The 14,663-nt window shown below is 36.6% G+C and overlaps 1 protein-coding gene across 48 annotated transcripts in view; it reads right to left on the bottom strand.

Moving 5' to 3' along the window:
• Window positions 1–14,663, bottom strand: part of madd (MAP-kinase activating death domain) — an 80,720-nt gene that overhangs the window by 23,964 nt on the left and 42,093 nt on the right. For 10 of the 48 annotated variants that reach the window (XM_073836106.1, XM_073836108.1, XM_073836111.1 and 7 more), the window contains exons 9-17: window positions 12,500–12,672; window positions 11,679–11,914; window positions 10,376–10,535; window positions 9,412–9,521; window positions 9,096–9,292; window positions 8,758–9,011; window positions 8,506–8,645; window positions 6,895–6,993; window positions 1,575–1,683 (exon numbers count right to left, since the gene is read on the bottom strand). In XM_073836106.1, the coding sequence (XP_073692207.1) occupies window positions 1,575–1,683; window positions 6,895–6,993; window positions 8,506–8,645; window positions 8,758–9,011; window positions 9,096–9,292; window positions 9,412–9,521; window positions 10,376–10,535; window positions 11,679–11,914; window positions 12,500–12,672 (1,478 nt within the window). Of the gene's footprint in view, window positions 1–1,574; window positions 1,684–4,133; window positions 4,194–6,182; window positions 6,213–6,449; window positions 6,489–6,894; window positions 6,994–8,505; window positions 8,646–8,757; window positions 9,012–9,095; window positions 9,293–9,411; window positions 9,522–10,375; window positions 10,536–11,678; window positions 11,915–12,499; window positions 12,673–14,663 lie in introns of all 48 variants that reach the window. The other 38 variants (XM_073836109.1, XM_073836139.1, XM_073836113.1 and 35 more) reach the window with 9 other exon arrangements.

Here is a 14,663-nt window from a genome sequence, read left to right as displayed (position 1 = left end):
AAGAGCTATATATTCACTTTATAGGCACTCAATAGAGCACAACAGAAGTGGATTATAAAAATCCCATTTTTTGATATAAAACAATAATTTTGTTGCTCTAAAGTTATATTTTAAAGGAAACACAGGGTATTAAGACTTGCATGGCTTAATAAACATAAATTATGTCTCTTACTGAAATAGATTACTTTATTTAAAAAATCCACACCGTTTTATACATATTTTAGACTATGGGGGGCATCATTATGACGTGAAATGGTTGCCTGTCGCTATTTTTACCGCAACACAACTCAGAATACACTACAGGGAAAAATACAATACTGATACAATGACCACAGCTACTGAAAAAGCTTACAGGTGGCGATGGATGTAAGTGTAGGCTTAAACCGAATGCCATACCATCGATTTTCCCTACAAACACCCCTAAAAGCCCCAGTACATCGAGTGAAATCCACGCTGAGAAACTCCTTCAGTGGCTGCGGCGTCATGACAAGTGTCAGCATGTATACATCCTCCTAGGATGGCATCTAGCATTTCTTGTCTCTGCCGTTTGTAAGCTCTTTCAGTAGCTGTGGTCTACGAAAAGCCTTAAAGGCATCAGGGTTAAAGTGGAGAGAACAAAGACGCAGGTCTTTTCCACATGCATCCTCCTATTCTTTTTTTCTTATCTTATTGCTAAGAAAAGCAGTGAAGACTTAAATCGCTTCTCTTGTTGCCCTTCGACTGAAAATTACAACCAAAAGCTGGAAAATGTTGCATTGTATCAGTACTTTATTTTCAGAGTTGCTTATTCCAAGTTGTGTTGCAGTAAAAATAGCAACAGGTAGCGCCAAAAGCTCACCAAGTGCGGCCATTTCACGTCATCGAAAGTAAGACATCTTTTGGTTTATTATTTTTATTTAGCAAGGATGCATTATGTTACTAAAGATTCCCGTTTTAAATAAATGACGATCTTTTGAACTTTATATCCTTTATGCATTAAACATTAATGAGAAATGTTTAAAATCAGCATATTAGAATGATTTCTGAATAATCATTCTAGCATGATAGCTTTGTCATCAAAAGAATAAATTACATTTTAAATTTACATTTTAATTTCAAACAGAAAAGTGTATGTATGCATGTATGTATGGTTTGTTAGGATTTTGGCCGAGATACAACTATTTGAAAATCTGAAATCTGAGGGTGTAAAAAAAAACTAAACACTGAGAAAATTGCCTTTAAAGTTGTCCAAATGAAGTTCCTAGCAATGCATATTACTAATCCAAAATTACGTTTTGATGTATTTATGGTAGGACATTTACAAAATATCTTCATGTAACATAATCTTTACTTAATATCCTAATGATTTTTGGCATAAAAGAAAATTTGATCATTTTGACGCATACAATGTATTGTTGGCTATTCCTACAAATATACCTGTTCTACTTACGACTGGTTCTGTAGTCCAGGGTCACATATACGCATGATAGCACTACTAGTACTGGAGTAATCACATCTGCTTGTATTTTTCTTATTTGCAAGATCCTGAAGATAACACAGCCTAAATGAATAAATATGAGCGTCATGAGCAGTACCTGGTGTTGTTGGCTCTGCCCTGGGGAGATGGAGACTCTCTCTTGACGGTGGGGCTGTGCTTAATAACAGAGGATTTCTGATCTACCAGCGCTCTGGGGGCTCGAGCACCTACAACAGACCATTCACTTTGTCAGACTGGATATAGACCTACGTACGTGTGTATGTGTGTCACATGAAGCCTGCTTCCATGTGTCAAGATCCACTTATCTATTATCCACCAAACTACCCACTTCTACACACACACACACACACACACAAATCATTTAAATTCAGTAAACAATTCACTTGAAAACACATCTAATAAACACCACAGCAGAAACACAATGACTACAGCATTAAAACACAGTGGAGTCTAAGGCCTCTACACCGATGTTTTAACCCTGTGTCTGGTAATAGTACAGAAAGGGTAACTACAGCTTTTAACAGATTCACACACACTCTAGCAACCTGCAAATTTTCATTTGCACCTCAGTATTTTGGACACTGCAGTAAGGGGGGATTAGATGACTAATGATGCTAATGTTGACAGTTAGAGGTGCGACTGAAGGACTGGAGCAGAAAGGAGAGCTACAGGAGCAATGACGCTGGTTGGAGCCAACACACACACACACACACACACACACACACACACACACACACACACACACACACACACACACACACACACACACACACACACACACACACACACACACACACACACACACACACACACACACACACACACACACACACACACACACACACACACACACACAGGCAAATAACAGAGTGAGAAAGATGAGTGGAAGAATGGGTGAGTGAGAAACAGACTGCATGGCAACAAGAAACAACACAAGAAAGACAGAAAAAGCCCTCTCAGTTCAGATGATCATATTACACACACTTAGCTGTGAGTGTATGGCAACAGCACATACACTAACACACACAAAGCAATTCAGTGTGTGTGTCTATTCAGTCTCTGTGGATTCATCTGAACTTTACATGCGTCAAGCACAACCGGTGGTTATGGATGGTTTGTGCTGCATAGAAGGGCATTAACAGATGGACATCTTCACACACATTTCTCACTGTGTGGTTAGATTACACATTCAATTAGGCCAGAGAATATTTTCAGACAAGACTTTCATGCCTCAAAATAAGGTCCGAATAACTATACGTCATTACAAACTTGAAAAAAATTTAAATTCTGCCATTAATTACTCACCTTCATGTTGTTCCACATGGACTATTTTAAAGATGTCCTTACTATCTTTCTGGGCCTTGAACGTGGTAGTTGTGTTGCTGTCTATGCAGGGTCAGAAAGCTCTTGGATTTAATTAAAAATAGCTTAATTTGTATTCTGAAGATGAATAAAGGTTTTACGGGTTTTACAATATGATTAAGTAATTAATGACAGAATTTTGATTTTGGGGTGAACTATCCCTTTAGAAATGTCCAACAAGATTCCATAAAAAAATATTTACCAATGCAATAGTTTTCAATAGTGATAATAGTACAAAATGTTTCTTGAGCACGATTTTAGCATATTACAATAATTTCTGAAGAATCATAACACGCTGAATACTGGAGTAATAGCTGCTGAGAATTGACAATAAACTACATTTTCATTTCAACAAGGTTTTGCAATATTACTGTATTTACTATATTCAAATATAGTGAATTTATTGCATTCTTGATTAAATAAATGCAGCCTTGGTGACCAATAAAAAAAATCTTACTAACCTTAAACTATAATGTACAGTCAGTAGATCAATATTGGAAGAACACAGACTTCAATCTTCAATAACCATGAGTCCGTTATTTTGCGATACGAATTGCTGCTTAAAAAACAGTCAAAGTAGCCAATTCTGCCTAGATCTCCACATTCTGGACATTCTCTCAAACAACTCCATCTCCTTTTAGGATAATTCATAATCCAAATGCTGCCTAGAGCGCACCAGACAAGCCTCACTGAGATCAATCAATCTCTCTGCACTTTTTATATGATATTTTTTGAACAGTAAGGTTTTTAATGTTTTTTTTAAAGAAGTCTTTTTTGTTTACCAAGCCTGCATTTATTTGATGCAAAGTACAGCCAAAACAGTCAAATCTTGAAATATTTTTACTATTTAAAATAACTGCTTTCTATTAGAATATATTTTAAAATGTAATTTATTCCTGTGATTTCAAAGCTGAATTTTTTCTTCATATTTAATTTGATGCCCAAAAACATTTATTATTATTAGAAATTTTAAATGTTACTGTATTTGTTGTACTTTGGGTCAAATAAATGCAGGCTTGGTGAGCAGAAGAGACTTCCTTAAAAACATGAAAAATCTTACTGTTCAAAAACTTTTGACTTTGTAGTTTTCTTTCTACATTACAGGCCCAGTCAACAGAAGACATGACATGTGAACAAAACAGTCAAACGGTTACAATCACAGTGATTGACATCTGACATTGGGTGACTGTTGAATATGAGGAATGAGGAAGCAATGGTGAAACAGGATGCTGGGAGATGTAGCTGACTGGCTTTGGAGAAGCATGCAGCTCACGCAGCAAAGGGCAGAACCCACCTTCTCCGCTCCCCGGGCCGATCTCTGTTACAATCTCCATTAGAGAATTTAGCCCAAATACTGGACACAGAAGCCAGAATTAGTGCAGGGGGTCAAAGAGGGGACAGAGAACAACACCGGCCCAGACAGAACCAGTCCAAACATCAACCCACAACCACAAGCACCGGACACATGTACATATACAACAGAGAAAACCAGCAGAGAGCATGGAATATGAAAGAAAGAGAAAGAGAATAAGAGACAGAAAGGAAAAAGATAAAGAAAGAGGAAAAAATGAGAGAACGACAGAAATCAGAAAAATATAAGCATTTCAGACTTCCTTTGGTCGGAATAGCTTGTGATTTGGGAGGTCTTGATTAATTAGGATTACATGTGATTCACGATAGAATGAAGCATTTCTACAAAACTCTATTCATAAAAATGCATGTTTTAATTAATACTTTTTTTGGACTCAAGACTCAATGGTATGGAAGCCTGTTTCTGCCACTGAATAAAAAAAGGTTTTTGTTTTTTTTCTATATCGCAATTCAGACTTTTTCTTAAAATTGTGAGATATAAACTCACAATTTTGAGTTATAAAGTCAGAATTGTGAGATATAAAGTAAATTCTGAGAAATTTAGTCAGAATTGCGTGATAGAAACTCGCAATTGTTGGTTATAAAGTCAGAATTTCCGAGACAATTCTGAGACATAAATTCTCGCAATTCTGAGCAGTCAATTTCCCCCTCAAAATTTTAAACTTTATTACTCACAATCGAATTAACTTGTTTTTATCTAGCAATTCTGACTTTATTTCTCGCAGTTGTGAGTTTATATCACAATTCTGAGTAAAAAGTCAAAATTACAAGTTTGTATCATGCAATTCTGAGAAAAAAGTCAGATACATTTTTTTAAATTAAAATTTAAAAAAAAAAAAAAAAGTCAGATAAAAAGTCACAAGCACATTTTTAAATTTTAAATCCAGTGGTGGAAACAGGCTTCCATACAATAGAATTTTTTTATTGTTAAAGAAAACAAGGCCAAAGGCACCACCTACAAATTGTCGCAGCAAAACTGCTGGAAGAATTGTCTGGTCAATAGAGACAGGGAAAAAGGGTCTGCGTGTGTGTTCACTGAACATTAAAAGAAAAAAATCATTACCAGTCGACATGCTAGCTGGAATGCAGTGTGGTTTTGTGTCCTGGAGTGCTCTATTGGTTTTCTCCTTTACCCAGCACTAAAAGCAGCATTACTACTGCTCTGCTTAAAGCTGAAGAATATCTGTATGTTCAAGCTCTAATTATTGACATATCTTTGATTTACAACAAACCAGACTTCAAAGTCTTCTTTATTAAGACTTTGATGGAAACCCATCAACCAAGTTTAGTAAAAACTACATTTCAGAGCTTGAAATGTACTGAGTGGCTGCACTTCTCCCAATGTGGTTTTGTTATCTTCAATTCACCCAGGGAGTTCAGGTGGAATTGAAATGGAACAGACCTCAACTCTGTCTCCAGTTGAGATGACACACAAATGAAGGAAAGATCACTTCAAAAACACACCACACACAACACAAAGAGCAGTCAAAAATCATATCATCCCATTCCTACAGAAACAGCCTTTCTGTACAGAAAGAAAACTGTTTTGAAATGCAACCACAAACTGGCGGTTGTCTTTTAAGAGGTGCCACCATTAATATGTTCATTACTAATAATCACAGAATAGGAACAAGGAGAAGGAAAAGGAAAAGCATAGCGGATATATGTGAGCACAGATATATCCTCTATCTTCAAGGTTCCAAACTACTGTCCAATGAGATTTTATTTTCTAACTCTGAAATGGCACACATTATCAGTTCATGTCAAGTACTGTTTGGCACAATAGTTGAGATTCAGGGGTGTAAAAGAAAGCATCGAGGACAGGAGTTAGAAACCAATGCAAGTCTGTCACTCAGGTTCAGAGTGAGAAAAGTGGGTAGAGTTTCTCATTCTCTCAGGACTCAAAGGGTCTATATTACTATACACAGCAACTGGTTTCATCATTAGGGCAGGCTACAGATATAAAACATACCAGGACTCTCAGGACTGTCATCAGCATCGTCTGAGCAATACAATCATTCAAAATCATAAACAAACAGAAAATAAAGTCAACAATAACAACAACAGCTAAGAACTCTAGTTGCTGGCTTAGAAAATGACCATATGTCTACGCCACCATTTCTCTCGCCACCAAAATCTGTGCACAAAGGCGGCAAGATATTCATCAATTTCAAGGCAGCAACGCTGGATAAAAGACATGTGGGTTGGGGCAAAGAAATCAGGCAACATTCCCACAAACCTTGATCTGTGTCCTCTGTTAAATCAAAATTAAAATATTCTTTAAAAGAAATGCATACAACAAATTATAAAGGAAGAAGAGAAGAAAGTGGAAAAATGAAAACTAGTCTGCTAAGAAATATTCCTTTTAAACAGCTGAGGTTGGAGTCTAATAGATGTAGTAAACAGACATGGTGTTACTCTTCCTTAAATTACAGAATTAACATCTACTTGTTTGACCCTTAAATTCAATCGAGGGAATACAACATGATCTAATTGGAGTGATTCAACTATTAGTCACACTGCCTAAATAAGAAGTTGATAGGGAATGGAAAGACAAGGAAAGGGTTTGGAGAGAAGGAGAGAAAAAGAAGAGAAGATAACTGGACTAGGCTGGAGGAATGAGACAGGAAGATGGGTGGATGAGTGGGAAGGTCACATGGAGAGATCTAAGGGGATGTTTGTACCTTTGAGGCTGGGGAATGGCGTGTTCTTCTCTCGTGCTTTATTAGGCAGAGCCAGACTGGACAGACTGAAACTGGTACCGTGGTTTTTATACAGGTTACCTGCACAAAAGGTCAAGGTCAAGGTGAAGATCAAGGTGAAACGTACAACAGGGAACAAACGTTTGTGTGTATACCAGTAATCAGTATCAATACTAGTGAAATTTTACAATGTTTAAACCCCTTAGGAAAAGCCAATATGTTTGATTCTGATACTTAAAGAGTAAATATATTTATATACATTTATAATTATATACCACTTAAAGCTTTGAGGTTGGTAAAATTTGTTCATGTTTTGCATGCATTCATTTATTAAAAATTAAAAAAAAGTAAAAACAGTACTATTGTGAAATATTATGACAAAATAATTATTACAATATAATATTCATAATTACATACAATATAATATTACCATTTAAAATAATCTATATTAACAGATAATGTGTTTTTGTTTAGTGATAGTTGTTCATGAACAGTTAAACTGCCCAATGATTTTCAGAAAAGTCCTTCAGGTCCCACAATTTTTTTGGTTTTTCAGCATTTTTGTGTATTTGAACCCTTTTCAAAAATGACTGTATGGTTTTGAGATCCATCTTTTCACAATGAGGACAACTGAGGGACTCATATGCAACTATTACAGAAGATTCAAACGCTCACTGATGCTCTAGAAGGAAAAAGATGCATTAAGAGCCGGGGGTGAAAACTTTTGAACCGATTGGAAGGTGTACATTTTTCTTATTTTGCTTAAAAATCATATTTTTTCATTTAGTCATGCCTTTCAGAGGCTAAAGAAGACAGTTACATGTTTCCCAGAAAACAAAGTAAATTAAATTTACCCTGATCTTCAAAAAAAAAAGTTGTTACCCCCAGTGTTTCCTTCTGGAGCATCAGTGAGTGTTTGAACTTTCTATAATAGTTGCTGAGTCCCTCAGTTGTTCTCAGTGTGAAAAGATGGATCTTAAAATTATACAGTCATTGTTGGAAAAGGTTCAAATACACAAAAATGCTGAAAAACCAAAGAATTTGTGGGACCTGAAGGATTTTTCTGAAGAACACCAGACAGGACAAAAAAGGAACAACTATCACTAAACAAACAAAAAAAAAAAAAAAACACAGCTGTGGATCATTCAGGTGACAACACAGTATTAAAAATCAAGAGGATGTAAACTTTTGAATTGACACTTTTTATCAATTCAACTATTGTTTGCTCTTGTGGACTATATGTAAACATCTTTGAAATATCTTATTCAGGTCAGTACTAAATAAACAAGTAATAAATGCATTTCGTATGACCCCTTTTATTTTGGTAAAATAATTAACATTTTGCAGATTCAGAAGGTCTTACGTGTTTGGAACAACATGAGGATTATTGGCAGAATTTTCATTTTTTAGGTGAACTATCCCTTTAACAAAGTTGAAACAATGCCATGTAACCTTCAAGTATTTCTCAATTATGTTTTCAAGCAAAGATCTTTAAACTTTCCTTTGTGTTCTCGGTATTTTTAGATCCAAATTTGCAATGCGAGCATGAGCTACTAAGGAATGAATAGAGGTTATGTTAAGCTGGCCACTCACTGGCGAAGGACATGAGTCCCCCGAAGCCATCGTTGCTATTGTTGGAGATGGTGGAGTTCGGAGAGCTATTTCTGGAGTCTCCCTCCCCATCTGATTCACCCGGAAGCTTCAGACTGCTGGGTCTCAATGGACGAGATGGTCTAAACACACACACAATTCAGGCAGAGGATGTTAAGAGCTGGTCTGTGGAGCTGAGATATAGATTCAGTGTATTTGTGTAGGACTATCTCCAAGTATTGATTGAGCACATACTTGTTGCCATTGAGATTCTGGTTGAATCGTGGTGTGTAACTCTCCTCCTGCTCATCCGCTTCAGCATCCTCCTCTGAAGGGAAGCCATACTGGGGCTCAAAATAGGGATTATCATACTCTCGCCTTTTATTGGATGGGTCAACAGGAACCGGATCAGGAGGGGGTCTTGTAAAAGGTGGTGCTCCCAGTACTGGGACAGAGTTAGGGAGGGTTATGCCTGCTGTCGCCTCCACCTCAACAGGATCCTTCTGTTCCTACACAGAACCACACACACATTAGAAATCACAGCACATGAGGCTTTCCTCTAGATTCAGATAACATGTAGTTTAAGCACTGACATGGTTGACTCCCTGTATGACTGTACTGGGGCTGGAACTGGCTGTCGTGCTGGAGCTGGACCGGAGTGGCTGGCTGTCCGCTGCTTCTGGGGGGCCTTCTGGCTCTGGGTCACCGTTGTCCCCCTTATACTCCTGGAAGTCATGGATCTCTACCTCATTCGCATCTCCCAGCGCTGCATGTGTCAGGGGGTCAACGTCTAAAGAAAGAGTGTAAACATAATTATGAAGCTGAACTTCTGGGTTTAACCAAGATTTATCTTATAAGGTAAGAAAAAAATGTGTGATCAGGAAAGAGGTTAAAAATGGAGAAGCTAACTTGGTGTGTCCCCTTGTATGTCCCCTTTAATCATCTCATTCACAAAGTCTCCAAGAGATGAGTAGGAAGAGCTGGAGTCATCGTATGCTTCACTGTCACTGCCACTGCCACTGAAATAAACAAATAAATACAAATTAATTATTATGTTTTCAACATAATAATAAAAATAAATGTTTTTTAACAGCAAATCAGAATATTAGAATGACTTCTGAAGGATCATGTGACTGGAGTAATGATGCTAAAAATTCACCTTTGAAATCACAGGAATTAATTACAATTTAAAATATATTCAACTGGAAAATGGTTATTTTAAATAGTAAAAATATTTAAAAATTTTGTACTGTTTTTGGATCAAATAAATACAGTCTTGGTGAGCAGAGGAGACTTCTTTAAACAAAACATTAACAATGTACTGGTAGTGTATGTATTAAAAGATTCTTGAAATATTTTGAAAGAACTGTATTACAAAATTACAGTTAAAAGAGTAATTTTGCTTTTAGAATTTAATATTACAAGTTAAAATAAATGTTTTCTATTTTAATATATTTTAAAATGTAAGACTGAATTTTCAGCAGCCATTACTCTAGTGTTTAATGTGATGATACTTTAGAAATCATTCCAATATGCTGATTTGGTGCTTATTTCTTGTAAAGTTGTGCTACTTAGTATTTTTGTGGAAACCATGTCAAGATTCTTTAGTGAAAAGACAGTTAAAAAAAATGCATTTATTTGAAATCAAAATCCTTTGTAACACTAAAAATCTGTACTGTCATTTTTGAATAAAATAATTAAATTGAAAGAAAATTATTTATCTGAAAAGCCCTACTGATTCCAGACTTTAATGTGTATGTGTATGCAAAAAAAGAATCAACAGCATTTGTGCATGAGCTTATGTGAATGTGCATAAAAGTCTACGTGTGTTAGCGAGTACTGCAAGTATGCGTATGTATTGGGTGTTTTGAACCTGTCATCTGTTGGGTCTGAATCATTGGTCTCGTCCGGCAGGGGTCCACTCAACGCCTCCGCCAGATGAGAGTTTCCATCATACACACGGTAAAATACTGGCTGTAACTGGTGGGCATACCACTTAGGCTTATCGCCTATTAGAGAGGGGTCATACACATCTGAAACACACACAGAGTATAATTATAGACTACACACAAAATGGAAACCACATAATGGTCTTTATAGTGAAACTACATGCAGGTAAAAGTAAAGCTACATTTATAATGCAACAAACAACAGCAGATAGACTACAAGTCACAACTGAAGAGGAGCCTGAGTGGAGTTCTCACCCTGCAGATGTGACATTTGATTTTAGTTTTGCACACGGGTGGATATGAACAAAGTCAGGAATAATTATTTATAATATAATAATGTTATAATATAATATTTTCCTTCTAAAAGTGTCGGCGATCGTTGATATGGTCAACTATTCATACATTACTCATTTATTCCACCATGGTCAATAACCAGAGGGTAAATTCTCTTACAGTTGGTTGAAATTAAAAAACTAATTGAGAAGATATTATAACTGCCACTAGGGGGCAAACTATGACAGTCATATCTAAATTATTTACTCACCCCCATGTCATCCAAGATGTTCATGTCTTTCTTTCTTCATTTAAAAAGGTTTTTGAGGTAAACATTCCAGGATTTTTCTCCACATAGTGAAATTCAATGGTGGCCAACGGGTTGAAGATCAAAATTGCAGTTTCATTGCAGCTTAAAAACAGCTCTATGTGATCCAAGCTGAGGAACAAGGGTCTTATCTAGCAAAACAATCGGCCATCTAAAAAAATACAAACTTACTTAAACTTACAATACTTTTTAACCACAAATTCTCATCTTGCAAACGGCGTTTACAAAAAAAGGTAAAACAACGACGTTGGGCAATTTTGAGGTTGGAAAAGAGTTTTTCGGCCTTTTAACCAAAGTACATGAAGAACTAACCACGTGTCACTTTTCCAACGTGAATACACAATGCATAAAGTCACACATATGCATTGCAGAGCTAGTGCAAGATGAGCATTTGTGGTTAAAAAAAGTATATTCAATTTTATTTTTTTTAAGAAAATGACCAATTGTTTTGCTAGACTGGGATCGTGTAGAGCCCTTTGAAGCTGCACTAAAACTGCAGTTTCTTTGCGACTAAAGAAAACAGACATGAACATCTTGGATGACATGAGGGTAAGTAAATTATTAGGATTTTTTTATTCTGGAAGTGAACGAAGAACAAAGGATGAGATATATCTATGTTTCCTCACTGTTATGAATCCTTTGGAAAGCCAGGTTGGTGGGGTTGAGAGCCCATTCTCCATAGTACTCCACTGCCTGGGTATGGGAGAGCTTTTCTGTGAATCCATTTCGCCGTGGACGAGAGGCCAGGAAAGTCGTGGCTTGGAATGCCACCACAGGACGGGGGAAGAGACGCAGAGTGCGTGTGTGCATCTGGAACCCTTGTAGGACATTTGGAGAGTTGAAGAACCTCACCATCGCCACCCTAAGGCAAGATCAAAATAAAACATTTCTATCATGTACTTTAAAGGTCGGAATGGTACAAATATTAGCATCTTTTTATTTGGCTTGCTTCAAATTTTGTGTTTTCTGCACCACTAACAAAAACAATGAGTCTCATTCAGAAACAACTGTGTGGATTATTCATTTTTATACACGGAGGAGACCTCTCATGAAAAATTACAGCCTAATTCACAAAACGTGCATCCACACATGAATTTGTTCTTAACCTTGTTGTAATGTTAATGAATTTGAAGTATTCCAAATGAGCGACAGCATACTCAAGGACAGTGATTTGCATAAAACATGGCCAAAAATACATTTTCATTGAAAAAGAAGAACAAATTGTAGTAAAAAAAAATTACTGATTAATCACGATTTGTTTATGAAGCAGTTTGTATGCACATACCACATACAAATTTTATGTATACATGTTTAGTAAATGAAACCCACTGATCGCTTATAAATTTATGGACGAATTAGGAAAGAATCATTATGATTTAATTCCATTTGGTACCTCAAATTACACCTAAATCACACACTTTTTGATACAGTATACAATACTTCATACCTTGTGGCAACATCAACCGAGTCCACATCATTGCCATAGATGAGTGGGTTGAACTCAGTGGAGGAGGGGGAGGCTTTGTCACGACCAGGGGGCAATAAAGACAACTCCTGTCCATCCTGAAACTTCTCAAGGTTTAGAATAGGCTGCGTGTTCAGACTCATGCTAGCCAGAGCCTGCATAGTGGAGTCGACGACACAGAGCGAGAAAGGGAGAGAGAGAAAGGTGGAGGAGGAAGATAGATACAGGAGAGATCAATTTAACAATGAATCCTGACAGGGGAGACTGAAGTAAGAGCACCATCGCCTCAGGCAATCATGTCTTCCATTGGAAGCCTACGGTTTCCAACTTCTATCTAACAATAAGAATCTATCTATTAATTTTAATAAGACATAAATTAAAGGAACAGTTTACACAAAAACGAAAATTCTGTCATCGTTTACACACCTCACAACGAAGTTTGTTTAATATCAACTTAAATTTAGACTTTTTATTCATATATAAACACTGATCAATGCACATACATAGAGCAAACCTTATTGGTTCAAACATGTCAAACAAGCACATTTGAGCTTTGTTTCAGTGTTTATACAGTTAAAGTCAAAAGTTTACATCCCCCTTTCAGAATCTGCAAAATGTTAATTATTTTACCAAAATAAAAGAGGGACCATGCAAAATGCATGTTATTGTTTATTTAGTACTGATCTGAATAAGTCATTTCACACAAAAGATGGTTTACATATAGTCCACATTTGAACCCTTTCCAACAATGGAAATGGATGGATTTTGAGATCCATCTTTTCACACGGAGGACAACTGAGGGACACATATGCAACTATTACAGAAGGTTCAAACGCTCACTGATGCTTTAGAAGGAAAACCATGCATTGAGAGCCAGGGGTGAAAACTTTTTGAATTTGAAGATCAGAATTTGAATAACAACTTATTTTGTCTTCTGGGAAACATGTAACTATCTTCTGTAGCCTCTGAAGGGCAGTACTAAATGAAAATATATGACACAAAATACGCAAAATATACACATCTCCAATCTGTTCAAAAGTTTTCACCCCACTGGCTCCTAATGCATGGTTTTTCCTTCTGGCACATCACTGAGCGTTTGAACCTTCAGAAGGTTTCTCTATTAAGCTTTTATTATATGAAATATCTTATTCAGGTCAGTGCTAAATAAACAATAACATGCATTTTGTATGATCGCTCTTATTTTGGTAAAATAATTAACATTTTGCATATTCTAAAAGGGGGATGTAAACTTTTGACTGTATATGAATAAAAGCCTAAATTAAATCTCTTCATCATACTGTCTCTTTAGAAGATCACTTTTTCAATATTTTCATAAACAATTTGAAGCATCAAAGTTTTGGCGAAATGGACTTTTCAATGGAAGTCAGATTTCGAAAATGAACAAAAGTCTTATGGGTTTGGAACAACATGAGAGTGAATACTTGATGACAGAATTTTCATTTTAGAGTGAACTAGCCTTAAAATTCAGAAAATGTTACATGGGATAAAAGAGAAAGCTATTGCCTGAAGCGACGGTGTTGCATCAAAGATTTAATAGTCAAAATTTTAGAGGGAAGGGTGCGGTCATCACACAGAGCCATTAACAAAGCACTCTGGGAATTCTGCCATTGCTCACTCAACGCCTCTCAGCCGGCATTCCATCAGACCCTGCACTCGCCACGCCATTTGGCCGGCACGCTACCAAACCAATCGCATCATCTGCTCCTGCTGATTACGATGATTTTTTTTTGCTTTAGGTTAATGAGCATAATGTAAATGAGAAGTTGCATTGAAACATGCTCAAGCCAAACATAGTGCTATGAGATACAGGGGACTTCTGTAGGACCTTCATCACACAAAGAGAAAGGGAGGAAGAGTGCAAAGAGTTAGGGGCTATGGAGGCAAACAGAGTCGTAAGTGTGTGCATTTGTGAGTTTGTTTATTCAAAAGGTGTATCTATACTGTTTCAGTATTTATGTTTACAGAGAGTAGGGCTATAGGTGTTGTTGATGACAGGGGGAGAGATGCACATTCAAAATGCAAAGATTTGTGAACCTTGGAATCAGAGGCGAAGATCTGCTTTTGGGTGATCACAGTCAACCTTACCAGACACTGAAGGACACAAGAAAAAAATGCAGGAAATGTC

Source organism: Garra rufa, chromosome 3, assembly GCF_049309525.1.
Source record: "Garra rufa chromosome 3, GarRuf1.0, whole genome shotgun sequence".
Taxonomy (NCBI): Eukaryota; Metazoa; Chordata; class Actinopteri; order Cypriniformes; family Cyprinidae; genus Garra; species Garra rufa.
The sequence above is the reverse complement of the archived record's forward strand: the minus strand, read 5'-3'. Positions and strand labels throughout refer to the sequence as shown.